General features: G+C 41.2%; 1 protein-coding gene across 1 annotated transcript in view; it reads right to left on the bottom strand.

The window, feature by feature from the left end:
- Positions 1-1,068: 1,068 nt before the first annotated feature.
- Positions 1,069-26,210, bottom strand: part of LOC120943123 (tyrosine-protein phosphatase non-receptor type substrate 1-like) — a 47,578-nt gene continuing 22,436 nt past the window's right edge. Inside the window, exons 6-8 of the mRNA XM_040356243.1 lie at positions 24,882-25,250; positions 20,800-21,132; positions 1,069-1,692 (exon numbers count right to left, since the gene is read on the bottom strand). Coding sequence (XP_040212177.1) covers positions 1,610-1,692; positions 20,800-21,132; positions 24,882-25,250 — 785 coding nt within the window. The 3' untranslated portion in view covers positions 1,069-1,609. The remainder of the gene's footprint in view (positions 1,693-20,799; positions 21,133-24,881; positions 25,251-26,210) is intronic.

The following is a 26,210-nucleotide window of genomic DNA, read 5'->3' as shown; positions in this document are numbered from 1 at the left end:
AAATTGCACTGAAAGTGCACTTGGAAGTGCAGTCGCTTTAAATCTGAAATGAGGGGAAGCTCTGCTGATTTTATTATCCAATCATGTGCAAGCTAAAATGCTGTTTTTTACTTTCCTTGCATGTCCCCCTTGGATCTACAGCAACTGCATTTCCAGTGCAATTTCAAGTGCACTTTGCACTTGTAGTTTGAACTTGTAGTGCAAAGTGGATTTGCCTTTCGTAAATAACCCACATGGCATTGATAAGAGCTATTTTATCTAATGCTGGCCATACACTATACAAAAAATTGTCTGGAATTCGGTCATGTAGACAATTCGTTCATTTTTCGGCCAGTCAATGGGCACTAATCGGTTGGGAGGTTTTTGAGCCGAAATAATGAAGGACAAGTTTGGAAATTTTCTGCCGAACTAACGATAAATTGAAAGGTTAATGTGTTTCCCGTCCAAATTGTTTGCACAGTATGTTAAAAAACAAACAAACAAAAAAAGGATTAATTTATGTCCATTGAACAATTTATCTGTCATTACATGATGGCACTGTTGTTTTCTCTCACAGCTGAATTTTCTTCTTTCGACAATGGGTTTGAACGATTTTTCGTATAGTGTATGGGTAGCATCAGGAAGTTCCCAAAACATGGGCTGTTGGGGGTATTCAAGGACTGAGGTTGAGAACCACTGATATACAGTACACAGATAATGTGATGCGACCAACAACAAAGATAACAAACGCCCCTTTTATATACATTATATGCACTTTTCTGTAATGACTTTAGAAGTTCGTACTTCAAAGATTGCTCATAATAGTGATGCGCTTGTCAGATGTAACCCTGGGGTCATGTCTGGATAATTTTCTCTACGTGTTTATATACCCTTTGTACGATGGGTGATACTTTATGCTTTCTATTAGGTCCAGAACCGATAATTCATATCAATACTGAGCATTGAGCCACTTATGTATGCAACCATATTCCTTTATCAATCAAATCCTTGGTACCAAAAGTATATCTACTGGATCTTTACCATGGCAAAAGCTTAGCTACATTTAAATTAAATCTCATTTGGGGAGGCTGGAGGTTTAGCGAGCTTTATTGAGCATATTCACACATTTTGTTTAACCGAAGTTCCATAGACACTTTAAATACCCACAATAGCCAGAGTATTGGCACATACTGTATTGCAGCATTAACAAGACCAAAATATCTTTCACATTACAAATGGAGACTGTACAGTTAGAGTCAAAGTCAGCTCCCCTCAGGTTTTCTGTGCAAGATTTCTGCCTTGCAATCAGTTGATGTATTTTGTATTGTTTGAATTCTCCAACGTGTGTGCGTTTTAATATTATTATATTGTGACAGGAAAGTCATATCGATGACTGTATTTGGTAACACAGAAAGACGCAATGGTGACAGATTCCATTCAGCCCACCATTTGTGCTTTTGTATGTGTCCCTTCGCCTTTTTCAGTTTGAGGACCAAAGTGCAGAGAAACAGTTTATTTATATTGTGTTGCCACCTCTTGGAGCTCTGGGCTGAGGACCAGAAGTAGATGAGAAAGTGGTGAAGTGCTTGATTGAACTGGAAGCCAAAGGAGCCACAAATCACTCTCACTCTTACATCTCGGAGGTTACAGTCTCATCAAATGCCCGAAAACCCCAGTCCCGGTAAGTCGAGCTCCAGCTGGTCTTCTTTGGTTCTGAAAAAATAAATAAAAAGGGGATTGACAAGAATAAAAAAAATAAAAAAACATCTACAGACAACGTTCTAATCTCAGTATGGGTCTCTAAAAGTAAGTAAGTATTATTTTCTATTTTATATTATTCTTAGGTAAGAATTATTTAGTATAAATTCAAAATTGGGAAGGGTGGGACTTTCAGTGTGCCCTAGGGGAGTGTAAACAATGAAGTACCGTATGTCTTAAAAATGTAGATTTTTTTTTATTTTCCATCCATTTTTTTCTACATTTTTAAGACTGTCATACATCATTGTTTACACTCCACTAGGGCACACTTTTAAGTCCCACCCTACCCAATTTTGAATTTATGCTGCATATTTTTAAGGGACGGTGCCTTAGCGGGAGTATAATTATTTCACGCCTACCCCCACCTCTATATAAGAATTATTTAGTGCTGTCTGTTTAAAATACAGCTAGTGTCACCTTCATTATTCCTTCCTTCATGGGTGGCCCAATATCAGCAAACAATGCAACCAAGTTGTGCATATTGTTTGATATCGCAGTTTTGCAAGGTTAATGATCGTCTAACAGAGCAGAGCTTTTATTAGTAGGAACCAGTATTTTGGTTTGGTGGATAAGTATTCATGTTTACTTACTGCATGCATCGATTGTGAAAAATGGCCCTGTGTATGACATGTGTCATGTTACTACTAAGGCCATTTTTTCTCCCTCAGGCCTCGTACACACGACCAAGGAACTCGTCGGAAAAGACACATCGTTTTCCTCGACGAGTTCCTTGTTAGGCTTGTCGAGGAACTCGACAAGCTTGCTTTGCGTACACACGGTCAAGACAAAATCTCCTCGTTCTCAAACGCGGTGACGTACAACACATACAATGGCAGGGGAAGTTCGATTCCACTGGCACAACCCTTGGGGCTGCTTTGGCTAATCTCATGTTACTGCGTGTTAAATAAATGTTTGGTAAGAGACGATTTGCACTTATCAGTCTGTTACAGCGTGAAAAATGTGTTATCTCTATTACAAACGCTACTTTCACCGAAGGTGCGCTCCCGTCTCATACTTTATTCTGAGCATGCGCGGGTTTCTTAGCATACACACGCTTGCGTTTTTCGTCGAAAACCAGCCCGGCGATGAACACGACAAGGATATTGAGACTCCCATCGAGGAAAAAGAAAACTTGTTCTCTTTTTTCCTCGTCGAGTTCCTCGACAGTTTCCTCGATGAAAAACGTACACACGACCGTTTTCCTCGGCAAAATAGCTCCCCCACCAAGTTTCTTGATGGATTCTATCGAGGAAAACGGTTGTGTGTATGAGGCCGATGAAACAGACCTGTGTATATGTAAAGAGAACCAGTCATGAGACAACTAGGGAGGGCTGACATTCGTCTTAAAGCGGAGGTCCGCCAATTTGTTTATTTTTTTAAAAGTCAGCAGCTACAAATACAGCAGCCGCTGACTTTTAAAATAAGGACACTTACCTGTCCAGGGCGCCCGCGATGTCGGCACCCAAAGCCAATTTAATGCTCAGCTCTTCTGTGCTGCCGCCGCCGCCATCTTTGGTTATGGAATCAGGAAGTGAAGCCTTGCGGCTTCACTTCCTGGTTCCCTACTGCGCATCATCGACGTGTGCTGCGCTATCCCACTGGTCCCTGCTGTCTTCTGGTACCTGTGTGTCTTTCAGAAGACAGCGGGGGGGGCAAAGGAAGTGGCGTAGATACCCGCGTGTGGCTTGGGTATCTATGCCCGGAAGTGGGAGAAAATACCTGTATAACACAGGTATCTGCTCCCCCCTGAAAGGAGCCAAATGTGACACTGGAGGGGGGGAGGGTTCTAGAAAGTGGAAGTTCAATTTTTGTGTGGAACTCCGCTTTAAAATGCTAGTTTATTGGCTGTGATGATGAGTCTCTATCGCCCTAAAGTGGCTGTTTTATGCATTAAGATGAATAACCTTCTGTGTGTAGCAGCCCCCCTCAGCCCCCTTAATACTTGCCTGAACCCCCATGTCTATCCAGCAATGTGCACAAGTGCCTCGGCTGTCTAGAACTTTCCCTCTGGCTGAGACACAGTCAATCAAAGTCAGTTAGCCAATAAGGAGAGAGAGTGGGCGGAGCCGAACCACTTGCTGTGGGGGCACCCGGCAAGAGGGAGGGGCCAGGAGCACCGAAGAAGGGACCCGAGAAGAGGAGGATCCGAGCTGCTCTGTGCAAAACCACTACACAGAGCAGGTAAGTATAACATAACAAAACAAAATATTTTTTGATCAAGAAGAAGTATGTGGGTGCTGTGGGATCTCCAAAGCCTGGAGTGCTTTCTTATGTAAACAAGGGCTAAATTGTTATAGTCATAAGCATTGCCTCCCACGCCTCACTATTTGCCAATCCTGGTAATGGAAGGCTTTGCTGACCAGTACAGTAGTGAGGAGGAGGGGAGGCCAAGGTAACACGGCATGTTTGAATGCTGATTCTTATATGTTTATCAGCAAAAGCTTCAAAGCAACTGCTCAGAGCTGATAAAGATGATTATGAAACTAGAACACAAAAAAATTGTGATTCTGTCTATTACAACCCACTTATTTCCATGTTTAATTTCCCTTCTCAGCTGACAGCTGTTCCTGTTTTATGTGCACCAGTGTTAAAATGAGCAACAGAAATGGAATATAAATGAGAAACTAAGATGAATGGAACATTTCGATTAGCATTTTGTCATATCTGAACTCATTGAATAACCTCTGGTTTTATTATAGGGCTTAACTATGGCAACCGGTTCTGGGCCCATGAGCTTGGGGGGGGGGGGGGGGGGAGTCATGGTTTACTGGAGCAATTAATTGAGCCTGGGGTAATTTCTATGCAAATGAGAACCAAGCTGGCTCATGCTCTCCTCCCTCCAGTGCCTCATTTTGGCTCATCTTTGTAATGGAAGAATTTCCAGTGAAGAGCAGTAGGCACTACCTGTCCTACCCCCTTCCCTAAATTTCTTAAAGCGGAGTTCCAGTCATTTGATTGTTTATTAAAAGTCAGCAGCTACAGAAACTGTAGCTGCTGACCTTTAATAAACAAACACTCACTTGTCCCGCGATGCAAGCCGCGCACTTACCTCTGCTGTATTCTCTCTGTCCCATGAGGCATTGTAAAACTCTGACATTCACAAACATGACTAGGCATGATGGGAATTGTAGTTCCTGAACAACTGGAGGGCCGTAGTTTAAGGACCCCTGGCTTAGACCCCTTTCACATTGAGACATTTTTTTTAGGTGTTTCAGCGCTGGAAATATCGTCTGTAAAGCACCTGAAAACGGTCTCCCATTCATTGCAATGAGTGCTTTCACACTGGGGCGGTGCGCTTGCAGGACGTTAGAAAAAGTCCTACAAGCAGCATCCTTTGGGCAGTTTACAGTATACAGCGCTCCCAAAAACGCCCCTGCCCATTGCAATGAATGGGCATCGCTTCTTCTCCTTCTTTGGGGTTAAAAGCACCCCACTAGTGGCTGAAAAGTGCAGCTTAAACAGCGGTAAAGTGCAGCTAAAACGAGCACTGCTTTACCTCTAATGCACGGGCGGCCCCAGTGTGAAAGGGGTCTTAATGGCGTTGTGTGGTTTGTGGACGCACACAGCCTGGCTTGAGAACGTGCATGCATGGGCGCCTCCTTACCAACTAGTTTGCTACAGGAGGTACCAGGAGAAGGAAGAAGCTGGCAGGGGACTGGCAGAAAAGGATGAAAGGGACCTTTCTGAGCAATATCATTTATTCCATGGGCTGAATGAGAGATATCTAGTAGATTTCTCCATCCCTGCTGCTGGCTGTTGTATTTAGACAGCCACAGGAGCCACAGCTGATTGAACACCCAAACATGGACTGCATCTGATAGGAAGCAGTCCGTGTTGGGCTGCCCGTTTTTCTTCTGGAAATTTTTTTTTCAGGCTTTGTGAGAATAAAATTTAAATGACTAAAAGGTCAATACACTTTGCATTGGAGGAAAAGCAGTAGTGATCATTACAATGGTGTAAATGCAGAGAAGGGGGCGAGGGGGTACTGGTGGTGAAGGCAATGACTGTTCATGTCACTACAGACACGTCTTTTATGTGTGTTTACATGAAGTACACAGTCTCATTACAGCTGAAGAGGCAGCAACTCATGTTCAATTGCAGGATAATTATAGTGGCACTTGTTTACTCTAAAACCTTGTGAGGTCACCTGCTACTGGCACTTACTATTGGCAAATGAATGTTTGGGGAACCCGCACTCCATAAATGCTATGAAGTTTTTCCAAGAATGAATAGAGCACATGTTTATTGGATGAATGACTGCACATTGACCTGGGGGAAAGGTCTCCTCCGTTTGTGCCAATTTCTTTTCAATTATACACACAGGATCGTCTCCACTCAATAAAGGATCGGTACATTTATCCTTTAAATATCCCCCCTCCCCCCAAGTCCTACACGTACCTGTCCCTACTCCCATGAGATCTTCACTGGGGGCTGAACAATGTCTTCTCACTAGGTTTTACTTTTTCAGTGCATGGGGGAAGAATCTCCATTTATTCCTATTCATCCCAAAAGTGGATTGTAGGATGAATGGAGATATATGAAGCAGAGTCTGAATTAGTACCCGTTATCTTTAAATGCCCCCCCCCCCTCCTCCTTTACCAAGTCTTAGGCCCCTTTCACACGATCGTTGACCCACTTGCTCAGCAGGGGGTACACTGATCTGCGCCGAGCACAGGTCCGCTCCGCTTATGCAGAGTGGTCACAGGTACAGCCCGCTCTCCTCTATGGACAGTCAGATGCAAACAAACTGGCTGTCTGTTTACTCTTGACTGCAATCTGATCCCGCCAGACAGAGAGTAATGGATCCCCCTTCTGTTTGATTTTGCAGCATCGGATGTAGATGGGTGTAAATGTACGCAAGCCCATTTACATTTGGCTAACCATAGAGGACAATGGAGGGTCTGGTCGTGTCTATCTAAAATAATGGACAGGCAGATCTGACCTGACCTGACCTTCTATAAAAGGGGCCTTACAGTTGCCTGCCCCTTTCCTTATGCTGGCCATACACTATGTGAAAAATCTTCAGAAATTCGGTCATTTGGCCAGTTCTTTTGATTTTCGACCAGTTAATTGGCACAATGTATTTGAGCCGAAAAGACGAAGGACAAATTTGGAAATTTTCTGCCGAATGAACGATAAATTGAATGTTTTTCCCATTACAAACTATTTGCACTAGGTACATGTAAAAAAAATGAACAAAAAATGTATTCATTTATGTCCGTTAAACGATTTATCGGACATAACATGATGGCACTATCGTTTGCTATCACTGCCGAATGTTTGTTTTTCCAAAATGGGTTCGGCTGATTTTTCGGATAGTGTATGGCCACAGACTCTTCTCAAAAAGTCTGCTAGCTGATTACTCTGCTTCTTTGATGTATATGTGGAAGAATCTCTATTTCCTATGGAAAGGCTGTATATTGTTCGTCCTTATGATGGCCAGCCTTTCTATAGAAATGAATAGAAATGCAGAAAAAAATAAAGGTTGAGTCCAACTGGGGGAATTCCTAAAAGGCTCGTACACACAATAAGAAAATTGGGAGAACATTTTCGTGCAAAACAAATTCGTACGATTTTCGTATAGCGTGAACACAAATTTCGACAGCCGATTTCGAATTTTCGTACGAAAATTCCCGAAGGGACAAACTTCACATTTTTTCTAGTATGGAAACAGAACGAACAATTTTCGTTTAATGAGTACCGTTTTCGTACGATTTTCATACAGTAATAATAAGAAAAGAAAGACTGCGCATGATCAGAAACAATAAACAACAAAAAAGCCTTCCTCTTACAAAAATTCTTACGAATATTATCTTGGACTTTGTATGGCAAGAGAGATAGTAATAAAGACTGAAATGACTAAAAAAAAGGCACAAAGTGCCAACTTTATTAAATATATAAAGAATAAAAAGTAGTTTTTGTAAAGACACAATTGAACTTTAGTTACATATTAGAGCAGGGGGTCTCCAAACTGCGGCCCGAGGGCCAGATGTGGCCCTTTGCTAGCCCTTATCCGGCCCTCTGGCACTAATCCTCTCACTGATATGAGGTACTATTCCTTCCACTACACCAACAAGGAGGCACTATTTCTTCCTCTGATACCAATGATGGGATACTATTCCTCTTACTAATAGGGGCACTACTCACCCTCCTACTGACAACCAATCCTGGGCCCAGGACATTTTCTGCCCCCGCTGGCCACAATCTGGCCCTTCTAAAGTCTGAAAGACAATAAACTGGCCCTTTGTTTGAAAAGTTTGGAGACCCCTGTATTAGAGGAATGCACCGATGAATCATCTTGTGTTACAATGATTCATTAGTGCACTCCTCTAATTTGTTACTCAATTGTGTCTTTACACAAACTACTTTTTATTCTTTATATATTTAATAAAGTTGGCACTTTTTTGCCTTTTTTTTACCAATTTGAATCTTTATTACTACCTTTCTTGCTATACAAAGTCCAAGGGGGGCATCCATTAATGCCCTCCCCGAGATGATATTTTAGGATGTTGGCAGGTTTATTATATCATTCAATTCTCACACTTTTTCCTCATTCTTACGAAAATTCTCGTATGACAAAGGCTTTTTTTGTTGTTTATTGTTTCTGATCATGCGCAGTCTTTCTTTTCTGATTTTTCTTGTATGAAAATCATGAATTTTCTTTCATCGGTTCCAATTTGCTGTGAAACATCAAGAAAAATCAGACGAACGTTGCCCCTGATTTTCTTATAGTGTGTACCCCACTTTAGATTAAACTTTGCCATTCAATGGGCTACATAGAGAAGATCTTGGAGGAGTGGGAACAGGTAAACACGAGTAATGGGGGGGGGGGGGGGGGGTGGTTGCTGGAGGTATATAAAGGATACTGGAAGTACGGTTATCCTGTATGGTTTAGTAGCTAATGAGACTGGTACAGTTTATAATTCTATAAATACAAAGCATCAGAATAAAACATGTTATTGGAAAATCATGCTTATGCAACCATGCTGGCAAGCAGCAAAAAAAAGAAGAAGCAGAGCGTAGCGAGAGGATGGCCAGAAATTGGAGATGGTGAAATGAAGAATGAACTTGAATTATGTAGGCGAAGCTCTAGAAAAGAAAGAAGGAAGCTGAGTGTGGTCAGCAATGCTAGGTGTTGTATCTTCCTGTCTCACCAACATTCCTCTATGATGCTGTGTGCTGAAATGCGCCTCATATAGGAGTGTCTTCTCCTTCAAGCAACCAGCAAACCAGCTTCTACCCTTCCTGTTGCTTGAGGAGGATTAAACATGTAAGGAAAACACTGATTAGTTGCTATGAAAGAACAACACTTTTTCCAGTCACACACTTCACACATGAGGAGACTAATGTGATTTTAACATTAAAATTTCCTTACAGTCCCATTTATATCTTGAAAAAGGCCATGTGTTGGCTTGACTTGAATACCAATTAGTCATGTGGATCATATGTGTGCATGTTTGCGTTTTTCTTCATGTGTTTTGTGTTCCTAAACATATCTTGAAAAATAATTGATGTCTATTGTGCACTTTGAATATTCTGTTTTTGGAATTTCCAATTTGCATCTGTTTACTTCTGCACATTGACCCCCTTATCCAGGGCTGTCTTAATGAGAGGGCACACCTAGGCACTGCCCAGGGGCCCCAGCTGCATGGAGGGCCCCTGCACTTTACCCAAAGCAGCTTGTCCTTGAGCTCACGCTGCCCTGAAATTGGGGGCCCCATGATGGCACTGAGAGTGAGGCCTCGTACACATGACCGAGTTTCTCGGCAAAAACCAGCAAGAAACTTGCTGGGAGATATTTTTTCGTCGAGGAAACTGTCGAGAAACTCGACGAGCCAAAAAGAGAGCACGTTCTCTATTTCCTCGACGGGAATGGAGAAACTTGCCTTGTCGAGTTCCTCGACAGCCTGACAAGGAACTCGACGAGGAAAACTATGTGTTTCGCCCGTCGAGTTCCTCGGTCGTGTGTACGAGGCTTCATAGATACACAGGGGAGGCAGTCTGCCTCCTACCTACTTGATGTCTGTTTACCTGCACTGTCATCATTGTAGGGGCCCCAGAGCATTACTTTGCCCAGGGGCCCGTGATGCAATTAAGACAGCCCTGCCCTTATCTACCATAGAGCCCTTTGCCCTGGTTCACATTGATGCTACTTTGAAATCGTGCTACTTCATTTGAAGGAGCGCGATTTCAAAATAGCAAGGTCAGCACGATTTCAGGTGCTACTTGATAGACATCTATGTGGCTTTATACACAGAAGTCGCACCTGAAAATCGGCAAAGGTAGTGCAGGAACTACTTTTGCAAATCAATGCGGTGTCGCCAAATCGGTGTCACACCGATTGGAACAGTGCCATTGTTTCCAATAGGCTGCGACTTGTCATGAGATTTAATCTCTCAAATCGCATGACAAATCGCTCCAATGTAAACCTAGGCTTACTGTGTCAGATTCGGAAACAGAAAATTCTGCGCTATCAATGATAAGCAGCTCACACTACCAATAGACAATGGTGGAAAACAAAACAAACATAGAAAGTGTAGCGCTAGACTTTCTATGTTTGTTACTGTGTCAGATTCCTTTACACACACACACACCCTGCAAAGTTACACTCCCATGTATTATGTTTTTGTAGTTGTTCTTATCTATAGAACAGATCCAGATTCATGTTGTTTCTGTTCCTTTTTTTTTTTTAAATGATTCAGCGCACCTAGTGGTCTTACTACTGAATCAATTGTTAAAGCGGAACTAAACCCATTGATTTAACAGTTTCAAAACACAGTTACAAGTAGCGGGAATGGAACTGTCACATTGGTTGTGTATAGCTCCCAACTGTCCCTCTGTCCCTCTTCCCCCCTCATTTGTCCCTCATTTTGGTCCGATCTATATAGTTGTATAAAAAATGCACTTTTTATCTATCAAAAAGTGTATTCCAGCGCTAAACCTTTCATCCAAATTCTAAATTGCTGCATTTGTAAATTCCAAAAGCCAATATAAAGGAATAGTAGTGGTAAAAAAAAGCACTTGTGGATTTAATTAACCTTTTTTTTGGTCAGTTCTTATTTAAGGGGGTGTGGCAGGAGGCGTGTTCTATGCCTACATACGTTTGTTAGTAGGTGTCCCTCATTCCCATCTCAAAATTGTTGGGAGGTATGCAAGTTGTGCTCTCAACCAAACTGTCAAACCATCAAATAGCGTCAGAACTGATCACATGTGCAGCACCATGGCAGTTGAAGATTAAACAGAGGTAACAATACAAAGAGGACAGGAGACTTTTTCATACAAGTACATGGTACAGCAGCCATATTTCAGGAATATGAAATGTTGGGGTAACAAACACTTTAATATGACGGCTTCCTTGGCTAAAAATTAAGGGAGGGTTTAGTTCCGCTTTAATGAGTATGCATATTAACACAATGTGTATGTAACCAGAGTATCTTTTTTTATTTAATTTTTTTATACAATTTATTTACAAACGGTTATGTAATTCATGCAAACTGAGCAAAACATCACATATGTTTTCTAAGAGATTAATTCCTGTATCGCCAGCTCCATCTAGTGGCCAAAATGGCGCTATAGTTTTCTCACTGAGGTATTTCAGAAAACTATACTGCATTTTGGCCACTGGATGGAGCTGAAGGTACAGGAAATAATCTCCTAGAAACTTATGGTGACATTTTGTTTAGCTTGCATATGAATACTTCTGACATTCGTGCAGTGAGTTAAATAGTGTTGTTTTTTTGTTTCTCCTGATTTGGGGGTATATTTATAAAGCAATAAATGTGGCATTCACTACACATTCACTGCAGGTACATGTGTTTTAAATTAGAGTGATTGATTTACTTGCAGCGAATGTTTGGTGAATATCACATTTACTACTTTCTAATTATGCCCCTTAGTATCCACTTTGCATTTGAGCAGTCAGTAAAGGATTGCTCATTCAGACAGCTCTGGTAACATGACATGAGAAGTTTGGGATGCTTATGTAATATGTCTCCAGTCTATGACTCTCCTGGAGCATGTCCCCAGTTTCCAACGACTCCCAGAGCATGTTCACTATCTCTGCTGGTCTTCTAGACCAGTGTTTCTCAACTCCAGTCCTCGGGGCGCACCAACAGGTCATGTTTTCAGGATTTCCCTCAGATCAAACTGCTGTGGTAATTACTAAGGCAGTGAAACTGATAAAATCACCTGTGCACAATAATGGAAAGCCTGATAACAAGACCTGTTGGTGCGCCCCGAGGACTGGAGTTGAGAAACACTGTTCTAGACCATGTCTGCAGTCTGATCATCTTTTGTATCATGTCTGCAGTCTCTGACCATCTTTTGTATCATGTCTGCAGTCTCTGACCATCTCTTGTATCATGTCTGCAGTCTCTGACCATCTCTTGTATCCTGTCTGCAGTCACTGACCATCTCTTGTATCATGTCTACAGACTGACCATCTCTTGTATCATGTCTGCAGTCTCTGATAATCTCCTGTATCATGTCTTCAGACTTTGACCATCTCTTGTATCCTGTCTGCAGTCTCTGATCATCTCCTGTATCATGTCTGCAGTCTCTGATCATCTCCTGTATCATGTCTGCAGTCTGATCATCTTTCATATCATGTTTGCAGTCTCTGACCATCTCTTGTATCATGTCTGCATACTCTGACCGTCTCTTGTATCATGTCTGCAGTCACTGACCATCTCTTGTATCCTGTCTGCAGTCTGACCATCTCTTGTATCATGTCTACAGTCTCTGATCATCTCTTGTATCATGTCTGCAGTCTCTGATCATCTCTTGTATCATGTCTGCAGTCTCTGACCATCTCTTGTATCATGTCTGCAGACTCTGACCATCTCTTGTATCATGTCTGCAGTCTCTGATCATCCCTTGTATCATGTCTGCAGTCTCTGATCATCCCTTGTATCATGTCTGCAGTCTGACCATTTCTTGTATCGTGTCTGTTTTGCATCTGCTATTTCTGACCCTGAATATTTACAGAATTTTATGTGCAGCACTTTCACAATGTCAAGGGCTGCACTTGAAGACCCCTCAAATCAGGAAAGTTGTCCACCAGTGTTATAGGAAGTGGTTTGGACGGAAGGAGATATAAGATCAGGGTTCCCACCATCACTGTCTCTCCCAATTATTCATCAGTTGTGTGCTCAGATTTTATTCAATATAGACAGAACCCTTTCTGTTTCTTCTTGTGCCCTATTCCCTTCCTCTCATTTTTTATTTTAGACCTTTAAAATAAGTAAATTATACCCAAGTGTATTGCAAATACCTCCCCAACAGTTGAAAATAATAATAAAAGTTAAACAGGAGATACAAGGGGGCGTGGCTTACTTTTGCTCTGGGCCTGTGGATTTTAGTTACACCTTTGCTTAAATGTTTTATTTTACCAATACAAAGAAGAAAAAGTCCTGAGCCGCATATCACTACAAAAACCTGTGTGTGCGGAGTGAAAACAGTCTCACTCTGGTCTTTAACCAGACCACCCCAACGCGTTTCACCCCACCTGTTGGGCTGCAGGAGCTATCTAGTATGTATTGGTATATACAAAGCTGGGATGCGCTCCATCATCGCCTGCACTCCCAGCGGTCTACTTTGAAGAGAACCCATTGGAGTCTCGAGCAGCACCCCATAGTTTGGCATTGGTTCACTGTAAATGTATTCTGTGTTTCTGTATACTGTATACTGTATTTGTATTTTGAATGCATGTTACTGGCAGGAGACACCTACATTCTTAATAAGGATATTTATTTAATGCACACGGACACATAAAATGTAGATATATGAATGAACACATTAATGGATGCAATGATTTTAATGACGTTGGCTCATGCATACATTTACAGTAATCAAACATCATGACATGATTCTCGCATATGTTTGTTCACAAATAGCACCAGCACATCATTTTACATTTTACAGACTATTGTATAAGGACGCAGTAACACCAATACACTTACAAAAGACTTGCTCATGTAAGAAGAGCTGCACATGCATGTTTTTTTGCAGAAAACAACAATTAAATTGCAGCACACAGGATTAAAAAAAAAAACTTGCATGAAAACTCATCACTGAGAACTGCAAACAGCAGTACAGGCTCTTCCTGTACTTTGGAAAAAAGGCGTGTTAAATTTTAACAGGCCCTAACAATCACTAAGGCACCATATATCTACATTACAATTTCAGCTTGAGGTAGAACGTTTTAGAATCCCGGCATTAAATATAGCAAAACATATACATAAATACAGTACATTAGATAATAAATAACCTGATTAAAAAAAGAAACCCTGTAATACCATTTATGACCACCAACTGGCAGTGACAGTAATTGCTGGATTCCTATAGAAAACCAGAAAACACTGAGGCCCCGTACACACGTCCGAGAAACTCGACGGGCAAAACACATCGTTTTGCTCGTCGAGTTCCTTGTGAAGCCGCCGAGGTTCTTGGCGAGCCAAGTTTCCTCATTGACTAACGAGGAAATAGAGAACATGTTCTCTATTTGGCTCGACGAGTTCCTCGTCGGTTTCCTCAGCCAAAAGTGTACAGACGACCGGGTTTATCGGCAGAATACGGCTCCGATCGAGTTTCTGGCTGAATTCTGCCGAGGAACTCGGTCGTGTGTACGGGGCCTGAGATTGCATTCAACATATAGGCAGTGAGGTATAATAATATAAAATATTTTCCTGTGTAAAATGTAGATATTACCTTCTACTATAATCTCTATATTGCATTTTTCTTTAGTGACTCTGTTTCTAAAATTAATACATAAAAAAATGTGCCCTCTTCAAAGAAAGACTTAGAGACTTTGACTGGGTCCACACTGACGCGGTGTGGGAACCACAGTGATTTCTGTGCTTTTCCTGCACCACATCAGAATCACAGGCAGTTCACATTGTGCTCTGCAAACCACTGCAGGTGTTAATATAAAGTTAAAGGTTCACTGCAATGTGTTTTTTTACCTTAATACATAGGATGCATTACGGTGAAAAAAAAAGAAGGTTTACAACCCCTTTAATGACACCCCCGAATCGGTTCGCAGAACACAGTGCGAACTGTGGAATCGGATTGCATGGGTCTGATCATCCATGCGATTTGATTCCAGTGCGGACAAAAAAAGTGTCCTGCAAATTTTTGGTGTGGGTCCAGTGCGAATCGAGCCATACATAATGTATGGCTCAATTCGCACTGCAGTGAAGTCACATGCCATTTTGTACATGAATCCGGTGCGATTCCTATACAAATTACATGCATTGTGGTAGACCGCATCAGTGTGAACCCAGCCTTAGATACTCACCTCCGCTGCTACTTGCATCTCTGCAGAAATGAAGAGAAATTGACTGCTGCAGATTCTTGAGAAACCAGGAGAGTGTTGATCCCCCTGGTCTTCTGCTGCATCCAGTGGTTCCTCCCACCAGTCCCTTCCTCACAGTAGTGAGGTAGGGGCTGGTGAATCGAATGGTGGTGCGGGCAGCAGCAGGGGTGAGTATCCAAGTATTGCAGATGGCATATTATTTAAGATATTCGTTTTTATAACAGAGCTCCTTCAACCTTTAGTCTTGCAGTAATATATGGTCCAGTTTTTGTAGTGGAGTTTGACATTGCTCAACTAGAAATATAAATATTAAAAATAATAGTGCAAGTTGCTTTGGATTCAGTTATCCAACGCAAGTGGGGGGGGGGGGGGTCTGCATAAATATAAAAAGATGTACGTTTTATTGAGGTAGACATTTGGACTAATTCACTAAAGAAGTTGAGAATCGTAACTAAAAACTAATTACACCAATCCGCTTAAAGTGGTTACACATATACCCAATGGAGTGACTGGCCTACAATTATATACAGAGATAAAAAAAATCCTAATACATAAGTTGTTCCTGTTTATTTGTAGCCATTTGTCCTGTACATCCTTGTAAAACTCAGAGATGAAAAAGGAATTTTCACAGACTCACAAAACAGGGGTCGGGGAGCTGTACACTGTACAAGAACTCAAAAAGATGATTGGAGGGAAGTACAGAGCTTTCGAGAGCCGATCACGACATTTCATCTGATATTATCCAATGAAACAAGCACGAAAATTATTCTCGTACGATACCAGATTGTACGATTTTCATTTAATCTGTACAGTTGTCGTTCTAAAATACAATACAAATATACTACAACACATTTGATTTTTTTATTCTGCCGTACGAGAATTTCCTTAACTCTAGAAAACTCTTCATGTTTGATATGGGACTAGCATGCCAAAAAAAAAAAAAATGGAAGATCTGTCGTCGTATTTTTGAATCGTGTGCACGGGGCTTTGGGCAAGTAAAAACTAAATGTGTGCTTTGTCCAGATTTCATGTCTGAGGCCTCGTACACACGACCGAGGAATTCGTCGTAAATGAAATATCGTTTTCCTCAAGGAGTTCCTTGTTAGGCTTGTCGAGAAACTTGACAAGCTTTCTTTGCGTACACACTGTCAAGACCAAATCTCCTCGTTCTCAAACGCAGTGACGTACAAAACATATGAAGGCAGGGGAAGTTTGATTCCACTGGCACAACCCTTGGGGCTGCTTTTGCTAATCTCATGTCACTGCGTGTTAAGTAAAAGTTTGGTAAGAGACGATTTGCACTTTTCAGTCTGTTACAGCGTGACAAATGTGTTATCTCCATTACAAACGCTACTTTTACAGAAGGTGTACTCCAGTCTCATACTTTATTCTGAGCATGCGCGGGTTTATAAGCATACACACGAACGTGTTTCTCGTCGAAAAACCAGCCAGACGAGGAAATTGAGAACGTGTTCTCTTTTTTTCTCGTTGAGTTCCTCGACAGTTTTCTCGATGAAAAACGTACACACGACCGTTTTCCTCGGCAAAAAAGCTCTCCCACCAAGTTTCTTGATGGATTCTGTCGAGGAAAAGTGTCACGTGTACGAGGCCTTAGGTTTACACCACTTTAAATTGGAACTAAGCCCATCGATTTAACAGTTTCAAAAACACTTACATTCCATGCATGCTGGAAATGCTAACTGTCACATTTGCTCTCAACCAAACTGTCAAACCATCAAATAGCAAGAGTCATAACTGATCACATGTGCAGCATCATGGCAGTTGCAGATCAAACAGAGGCAAAGATAGGATAGCAGCTTCTTTGGTTGAAAAGGATAGGATGGTTTATTTCCACCTGAAAATCTCTCAGTTGCCCATCTGTTGAGGCACCCCCCCCCCCCCCATCTTATTAATACTGACTCTAGAATATTGGCCGCACACATTAGGCAGAATCAGAATATCAAGGGCATAGAAATAGCAAGCTCTGTCCATAAGCTTTCCTTGTTTGCCAATGATGTCCTAGTAACTTGACCACCCCTTATATATCACTGCCAATCCTTTTCCAAACACTTGGCACATTTTTTTATAATGTCAGAGCTTGGTGTAGTTCCAAGTAATATAAATTACCTTACGTGTCCACACTAAATAAATTCTACAATATATTCAATTACAGGGCCTTGTACTCTGAAATTCTTGGGGATCACCCTCATCCCAACATATAAATCCCTAGAACAGGCCAACACCCCCCCACTATTAAAGGAGTAGAACAAACTCCTAAATATCAGGCACCATTAACATATTTTGTGGATTGGTAAAAATGATGCTATAAAATTGACATATCTAAACTGCTGTATATTTTTCAGATTCTTTGGATCCCTGTTCGAAGACACATAGGGGTTGATTTACTAAAATTGGTGAGTGCATGATCTGGTGCAGCTATTCCAGCCAATCAGCTTCTAACTTCAGCTTGTTCAATTACGTTTTGACAATAAAACCTGGAAGCTGATTGGTTTGTATGCAGAGCTTCACCAGATTTTGCACTCTCCAGTTGTAGTAAATCAACCCCATAGTACTCTGTTCAAAGGCACTCTGTACAATGCAAAACTTTACCTAAGTCCGGACCTATAGGTAGATTCAGGTAGAGTGGATTAAACTTGCAGCGGCGTAGCTTAGCGTGTTTAGGCTACGCCGCCGTAAGTTAGCTAGGCAAGTACTTGATTCTCAAAGTACTTGCCTGCTAAGTTACGGCGGCGTAGCCTAAAGCGGGCGGGCGTAAGGGCGCCTAATTCAAATGTGTCTAAGGGGGCGTGTTTTATGTTAATGGGGCTTGACCTTAGGTTTTGACTTTATTTTAAACTGCGCATGCGCCGGGCATTGTGCATTGCGGCTAAGTACGCCACACGGGCCTATTGATTTTGACGTTTCATACATTTGCAAATACTTCTAAAATTCTGCAAGACGTCAATCATCTGGGCGAAGTCCCACATGACACTGCGCCTCTGCATAGGAACGCCTACTCCCACGGGAGTGTGCACCCGGAAGCCGGGTGGAAAATAGCAATAATATGGTATGTACAGCAAAAAAAATAAAAAAAAACCCAGCATACTGTAAATGTTGGAAGTATGCAGAATGTAATGTTATATACATGTTTTTAGGGTGAACCTCCGCTTTAATAATCTTCAGAGGCGAATTAACATTTTTTTACAGGTTACCTGTTTAGAGTTACAGAGGACGTCTAGTGCTGGAATTATTGCTCTTACTCTCGCGGTGACCTTACCTGTCTGGTGTGAACACGTTTACATATGTGTACACAACTTACTTAAGCGTTCGCGTCTGTGTGTGATCACAAATGGATGGGGGCGCTTTAAAAAAAATGTTTTATTTATTTTTTAATACAAAGAAACAGCAAGCGGCGCTGGTCTGTAATCCTTACTATAATTCACATGTGATACGCAACAAGACCAATCCAACAGAATACTGAAAAGATCTTAAAGTGTTGTTTAAATCACTATAGGTGACACCCGGTGGGGTCCTTCACCATCCACACTATATTAATAGCTGGTCAGATTATACAGTGTATAAGTCCCCTCCTGCCGCTTCCGAAAACGATCCAGCAGTAAATGAGTCTCTCCGACCTCTTTTATGAAAAACCCGGTGGCCAGCTAAAAAAAAAAATACCGGCGTTATGGCTTCAGCCATAACCCAGTAAACCACTTGCAAACCGCAACATACAGTATATCTACGTATTGCAATCTGCAAGTGGTTAATGAGAGAAAAAAAACATATTTTAAACAACTAGTATCAGGCTGCAACATAGCAAAATTGAAAAGAATTAAGGGAGTCTGAATTTTTTATGAATGCATTGCCTCAGTAGGCACCTTTAAAGTTCCTTGATAGTGGGAATATGTGTTGGCCGCTTGTATTTCTAGGTATGATGATTAAGCATTTCCAAGCAATCCTGGCAATATACACGATATGTATGGTTCTTCTGAATTGAGATTGACTTTACTGTCAGAGGGCTGAAAAGAGATTTGGACAGCAACTGACAAAAGCTCCAGAAATGTCATAGCCTTGGAAAATTCTTACAAGTAGATGGAATTACACCCCAGCCAGTTTAACTAAATATATTGCATCTTATCCATTGACATGCTTTAGGGGCTGACCTGACCCTAGCATATTTGCGCACATTTGGTGGTTTTGTCGCTGGTTAAAAAGGAACTGCAGTCTGCTCACATAATTTGTAATAAAAACATCTTTGCCATTCTGAAGCTTCCCTCCAACCACTTTGCATATTATTATATACATACTGTGATTTTGTACTTGCCAAAAAGCTGCAGAAATCTCTCTCCTGGCTGCATCCATTTTAACTGTGGGCAGCTGAAGCTGCTGCATGTTCACTTCCTGGATTTACACAGACACACAGAGGCACACCTCCAGCTCTGCAGCTTTCATTGGCCCTCTTATGACATATACCCCCCCCCTCCCTTCTTGGAAAACTCTCAGGAGAGTGAGAGAGAGCCCCCCTTTTACTTACCTGAACCCGATCTTTCCAGCGAGGGGGGCGAGCACACCAGCTCCAGCCGGTGTATCAGGTCCTGATTGATTAGATTGATAGCAGCGCAGCCATTGGCTCCCGCTGCTGTCAATCAAATTCGATGACGCGTGGAGATAGGAGGTAGGGTCGAGTCCTGCTGTCTGTGTCAATGGACGCAGCTGCAGGACAAGGAAACGCACCAGCATGAGTGCCCCGAGGGAAAGCGGCTCTCCAACGGCGCACTCGAGAAGAGGAGGAGCCAGAAGCGCCGCTGAAGGACCCCAGAAGAGGAGTGCCACTCTGTGCAAAAGCACTGCACAGAGCAGGTATCCTTTAAGGCTCGGTTCACACTGGGGCATCTTCAAAGTCGCCTGACTTTTAAGCCGCCCTAAACAGCGCGACTTACTAGAAGTCAATGCATACTGCTCTGAAGACAAGTAGTGCAGGAACTTTTTTCCAAGTCGGAGCGATTTGAGTCAGTACCGATTACATTGCACTGAATGGGTTCCATTGCACTGAATGGAGCAGACTTGTCAGGCGACTAAGTCCCTTGACTAGTCGCCTCAGTGTGGATCGAGCCTAATACCACTTTAACTCTCTGAACCCCCTCCTTTTCCTCTACTACCACCTTCCTCACATCTCATCTACTATTCACTTACCTTCTACCCTATCTCACAATTTAATTCACAGAAAACCACTAGTAGCATTCTCTGAGAGACATTGCACTTATTATATCACTATCCTGCGGTACTCTAGGACCCAACCAATACCCCTGTCTACCCTGTTATAGCCTAAGGCCCCTTTTACACAGGTCGGACTCTGCCAGGAGCGGGGAATCTGTCTGTGTCTGTGAAAGAAAACCAGAAAAGCTAAATAAAAATATCTCCTTTCCTGCTTAGGTAGTCAAAGTGATCAGGAAATTGCTTTCACGTGATTGGATAATTGAAATAAATATTCAGGCCATTTTTTTTTTCACAGAATATTCTCAGCTTCTGTAGTAAATTAGCCTCATTCATAAATGAATAACTATTTAATATTTTCTTATTTAGACAAATTCACAATTAGAATATAAGGTACGATGGATAAGGCTTCTAGCTGGCCTTTCCTTAAGTTTACATGTATTTTAATACCATTCATTGTGTAATATCTAGCAGCCCTCCATATCCATCTTGGCCTTCCATGTAAGTGCTTGAGGAATATTTAGAGTATTTACCAGCTACTTTCAGGGGCTGCGAGCTGCGTTCTCCGAGGATCCTCCCTTCATTATCAGTGATGGAACATGTAAATATGGCTCCGGAATCCTCACAGGTTGGACAGAAAGTAAGGAAGGAGCAGATCTGCCCAGGTGAAATATTTTCAGTAACCTGGTAATTGGTATCTTGGTCCTTTTCGATGCCTGTTCGCTCTTCATTGAAACTCTTCTCCCAAGTGACCCTGATGTCTCGGGGAACATTTCCCTTCATTGTACAGCTAAGAGTTAACTTCTCTCCTTCATTACAAGCTTCTGGAATGCAGACTTTAGATACTGAGTAGAACCCATAATTATCTAAAAAGATAAAAAAAGAGCTTATAAGTTAGAAGCACAGTAAAATGTTTTCTTTTACCACTTTTTCTTTTTCAGATTTTCATTAAAAAAGGTTTCCTGCCTAACAAAAGGGTATGCCAGCTGCAACATTTTTCTTTTTCAGAATATTTTTATTGAATAGAGACAAACTCACAGAACAGTGAACAGATGCCAAGGCCAGTGGCGGGAAGTGATTTGAGAATGATAACATATATACCACAGAAATGTAGGCCTCTTCTATGGTATAGCTAGTAAACTACAAAGAAAGACAAAAGGTGAAGATGCCACTGTACCTTTACAGTCTGTAGGATAAAAACACACCATGTAGCTCTCAATGACCAAAGCCTAGATAGTACGCTAAGCAAGCAGTATTTCAGGAATCATCATGTAACAAATAACATTCAATACCAGAGATTGACCTATTTTCGCATATACAAATAAAGTCCTCTCAAGGGCCAAAAAAAGAAAGAATATATATATATATATATATATATATATATATATATATATATATACTGAGAAAAATTATAAACACAACACTTGTGTTTGCCCCTATTTATCATGAGCTGAACTCAAAGATCTATGACTTTTTCTATGTACACAAAAGGCCTATTTTTCTCAAATATTGTTCACAAATTTGTGTTAGTGAGCACTTCTCCTTTGTTGCAGGAATGTCCACCAGAGCTGTTGCCCTTGAATTGAATGTTCTTTTCTCTACCATAAGCTGTCTCCAAAGACGTTTCAGAGAATTTGGCAGTACATCCAGCCGGCCTCACAACTGCAGAGTTCAGCTCATGATAATTAGGGGCAAACACAAATATGTTGTGTTTATAATTTTGCTCAGTGTAATAAAAAAATAATAAAAAAAGGAGGGGGGAGACTATCCCATAAGCTACCTGATGTGCAAGAGGTCTTTACCCCCACCCAGAAGCCAGAAAGCTTTAACTTAAAAAAAAGGAGTGGAAAAACTGACCACAAAAAATTTGGCCAGAGAGCAGTTAACAGATTCCTTGTACTGGCATCTGGCATTAAATAACCAAAAATAAGAAATAAAAAAAAAAAAAACAGAAGAAAGAAAGGAACATGAGAGAGTAAGAGTGGGAAACCAAGAAAAAAGGAGTCATGAAGAAGAAAGTAATCCAAAGCCAAGGGAATCCAAAGCCGTCACCGGTGGGCTAGACAGAATTTCCTATATGTCCAAAAAGCGGGAAGGCGGGCTCGTCGCTGGAAACTGGTCCAACCAGGGTTGCCAAATCGCCAGCTGCAACATTTTTCTAGTTCTAGGACAGATAGGGAAAGGGTTGGAACCTCACATAGGTGTGCCCAGTGTGATTGGGCACACCCTAATCACCCCATGTACATTAGCATTATCCAGGGGCGGCACCAGGTGAGTGGTTGGGGGTGCCAGTGACCAGTGTAAATGTCCCTATTATATTAAAGGCTAGGTTCAACCTTTGAAACACATTACACCCGTATTTAGGGTGTAATATAATATTGCCCCAATCAACTGTCTCCCACTACCAGAGCCTCCTCCCTGTGACTGGAGGTGGCATTCATGTGTGTTTAAACTTTGGGGTGCCCCTCCTAATGCAATAGGCTGTGCACACCTATGGAACCTAAATTATGTTTTTTTTTACAGTCTATACCCCATTCTATTGAGTTCTAATCGAACCATTTCATTTCCAGACCACTGTTTGCTTTTCAGTATCCTGCATCCTTTTATTCACCAATGACTTTCTTATTCTGTAAGGTAGAGCTTACTTTTTGTGGCAAATTTTTGTGGCAAATTTTAAAGTTAAAAGTCAGCAGCTACACATACTGTAAAAAGTAGGACACTTTCCTGGAATCCAGCGATGTCGGCGTTCCAGCTGACGTTTCCATCGGCTGTCGGGTGCTGCCGCCGCCATTGTCGGTAAGGGAACCCTGAAGTGAAGACTTGTGGCTTTACAGCCGGGTCCCTATTGCACAGATGCGAAGTGCGCTGCACTCGCTTTACTGGTCAAGGAGGAGGGGGCCGAAATATTGATGTACCTCGCCGCGGTTCGACGGAAGTGGGGACAGGGTACCTGTCAAAAACAGGTTCCCGCTCCCCGCTAAAAGGTGCCAAATGTGGCACCGGAGGGGGGAAGGAATCACATATGCGAAAGTTTCACTTTTTGGGTGGAACTTTGCTTTAATCCTATGTTCAGTAATTTTCCTAGGTATATTTAACGAATAATGAAAGAAAAATAGTAGTTATGAAATAAAATAGTAATTTACTGTAGCATAGTAATAAATCAGTAATCTTGCAAATTACCCCCCAACTAACTTTTAAAGAGACACTTTCACCTTGGCCATTAAAGGGAAAGCGACAGTGGGTAGGTAAATCCTACCCCCGACCACCTCTTTAATAAATTTAATTTGAATCTACTCTGATAGTTGGAAATCTCTACACATATAATAAATGTTGGCAAATCCATTTACATAATTTTTATGTAATGATGTAAAAGCTGAAGATTCAATATTAGATTATACAAAAAAAAAGAAGTGAGTTGGGGCTTACATTGATAGTCAAATAGAGCACAATGAGGTCAATTCACAAAGAGAAACGTTATTGGCTTCCTTCAGTTGTTAAATTACCGCCCCTTATTTAAGGCTAGCAAACATGGTATTCACGAAAGCTATAATCGTTATTCAACATAGTCGTTATGGTTTTCAACTGACTCCTTATCCAATCGTTATGCTAACTACTCAAGAGTTATTTTAACGTCCAAAATCGTAATAATAACGTCTAAGATCGTTAAATAACACTGGAGAGATGCATTCTGGGAGCAGAAGGGGAGGAGAACAGCTGCATGTGGAAAAGAGCAGATGCAGAGAGAGAGAGACACAAGCAAGACACACGTGGAGTTTGAGCATGTGATGTGCATAACTTCTCTGTGTGCGTTTTTCTAAAGCCATGTGTATTTCCTCATACAGAGAATAAATCATGGGAGATGATAATCGGAATTTAGCCATCACCTGGGTTTCAGAAAAGTCATCCAAAATAGTACGTGAACGGAATACACGTTTATAAATCTGAACAACATTCTAATGTGTTCTTCTTCGCCTCTGGATAATTTTAAGTTTAAATAGAGTATGGTTCCATCTTGCCCAAAACTACTAAAAACTTCTACACTACAAAAATCACCAAAAGCTTCCCCTAACAACGAAATATCGCCAGGGAAATGTCATAACGACACCCTGATGCAGGTGCTATTTAACGATTGATAAATGTCCAAAAAATCTTTGTGAATTGCACTTCTGTACATATTTAACGATTTGACTTAAAACAACGATCAATTCGTTATATAACGATCCACACCTTAAAATATCGGTTCCGTGTAGTGAAACGTTATTTGATGATTTTTCAAAGCGTTAAATCGTTTAGTGAATTGAACTAGCTTCAATAACGTGCAAAATTGTTAAAATAACGACCGGAATCTGGAAATAAAGCTTTGTGAATTGACCCCATTGTCAGGCAAATTTAACTTATATTTCAGGTCAGTTTGAGATCCTTCACATGTGCACATTGCCTGACATTGACTCCCTTAATACCTGCAGTTAAATTCCTCCTAAAATGCATGAAGATGCTTTTGCATTTACATTGACTTGTTTAGAGAGAAAAGCAGTTGTGAAGCTCACGCATACAGGCCCTGATAGCTCACAAGACCATTCCCAGTCTCCAGGTCACAGTTATGATCTCTGCTTACCCAACACAGTTCCATAGTATTTCTTCTCCTTCAGTACCTTCCCTGCTCTCATGAAGCGGCAGATGAATTCCGCCTGGTCATGCTTTTCCTTGTGCACCTTGAAGCAGAGGATGGAGCACAGAGAGTGGCGAATTCCACCAACAAACTTTTTCTTTACAACATTCCAGCATGTGTATGAATCCTGTTCTTGTAGTTCTCTGTAATTGCCTGCTGTGTAGAGGGAGCCTTTCTCCTTCACTTCAGTTTCCTTGTCACCTCGCCGGATGAACCATACTGCAGTTATAGACCTGGGGTATCGTCCTGAGATATGGCATTTTAGGACTGCAATGCTCCCGTCAGTCCAGTCCTTGCACCCTGTAATGTCTGTCACTAGAATAGTAAAGAGACAAGATATATTAAGCAATGATTGATAATCATTTAAATCCTTAAGAAGTTGTAAAGGATTTTTTTTTTTTTTTTTTTTATGAAATGACTGTTTACAGGGTATAGAGACATAATAGTTAACTGATTCCTTTTAAAAACGAATAAAATAGATACAAATCAATCATATAATGTACCTGTAGTTTTTTAGTTTCGTTTTTGCATCTAGTTTCGTTTTTGCATGTTATCCTGCCTCTGTGCTATACAGAGCCATAGAGCAGTGATGGTTTGGAACATGAAACTAGAAATTCCCAGTACTGTGGTCATCAGGAAACAGACAACCAGGAAGTGTCCAGAACAGAGAAGAATTACAGCAACATCAGAGCAAAAACGAACAATGAGGACATGAAACCAGGACTGCAGTAGGGTAAAGGACGCTATTTAGCTAAAAAAAAAAAATTCTTTAGTGACCGTTTAACTGGCAGAGAATTTATAATTATTGTTCATTAAGCTTCCTTTAGCTTACCACAACCAAACACAAGTTCATTGTTTCCCAATGCTGTTATTACAGGTCACCTAATACTTAGATACAATGGAAGTATGACTAACAGCCTACATCAAAGACGCCGTAAGGTGGTCTCTTTGGACCTGATCCACGCAAGTCATGTTACAAAAAATAACTTGCAGCTATTCTCAGAAAAGAGGTTATGTCGTCCTCAATTGGAAAACGGGAGTGTATTATAATAATAATAATAATAATAATAATAATAAGTCATTCTGTCTATTGGCAAAGGAGTTTCCAAATTGTTAAGTGAGTCATCAGCCTGTCACCGTTGGAGCGGTATGATAAGTCATATAGAAGGCAGTTGGCTATAATTAATTGTGTATATTGGCCCACGATCTTAGAGGAGAAAAGCTGTACTTTGTGCCTAATTGGTATGATTAAATGAATAGAAAAAAAAATGATAA

Source organism: Rana temporaria, chromosome 6 (assembly GCF_905171775.1).
Source record: "Rana temporaria chromosome 6, aRanTem1.1, whole genome shotgun sequence".
In the NCBI taxonomy this organism is placed as follows: Eukaryota; Metazoa; Chordata; class Amphibia; order Anura; family Ranidae; genus Rana; species Rana temporaria.
The sequence above is the reverse complement of the archived record's forward strand: the minus strand, read 5'-3'. Positions and strand labels throughout refer to the sequence as shown.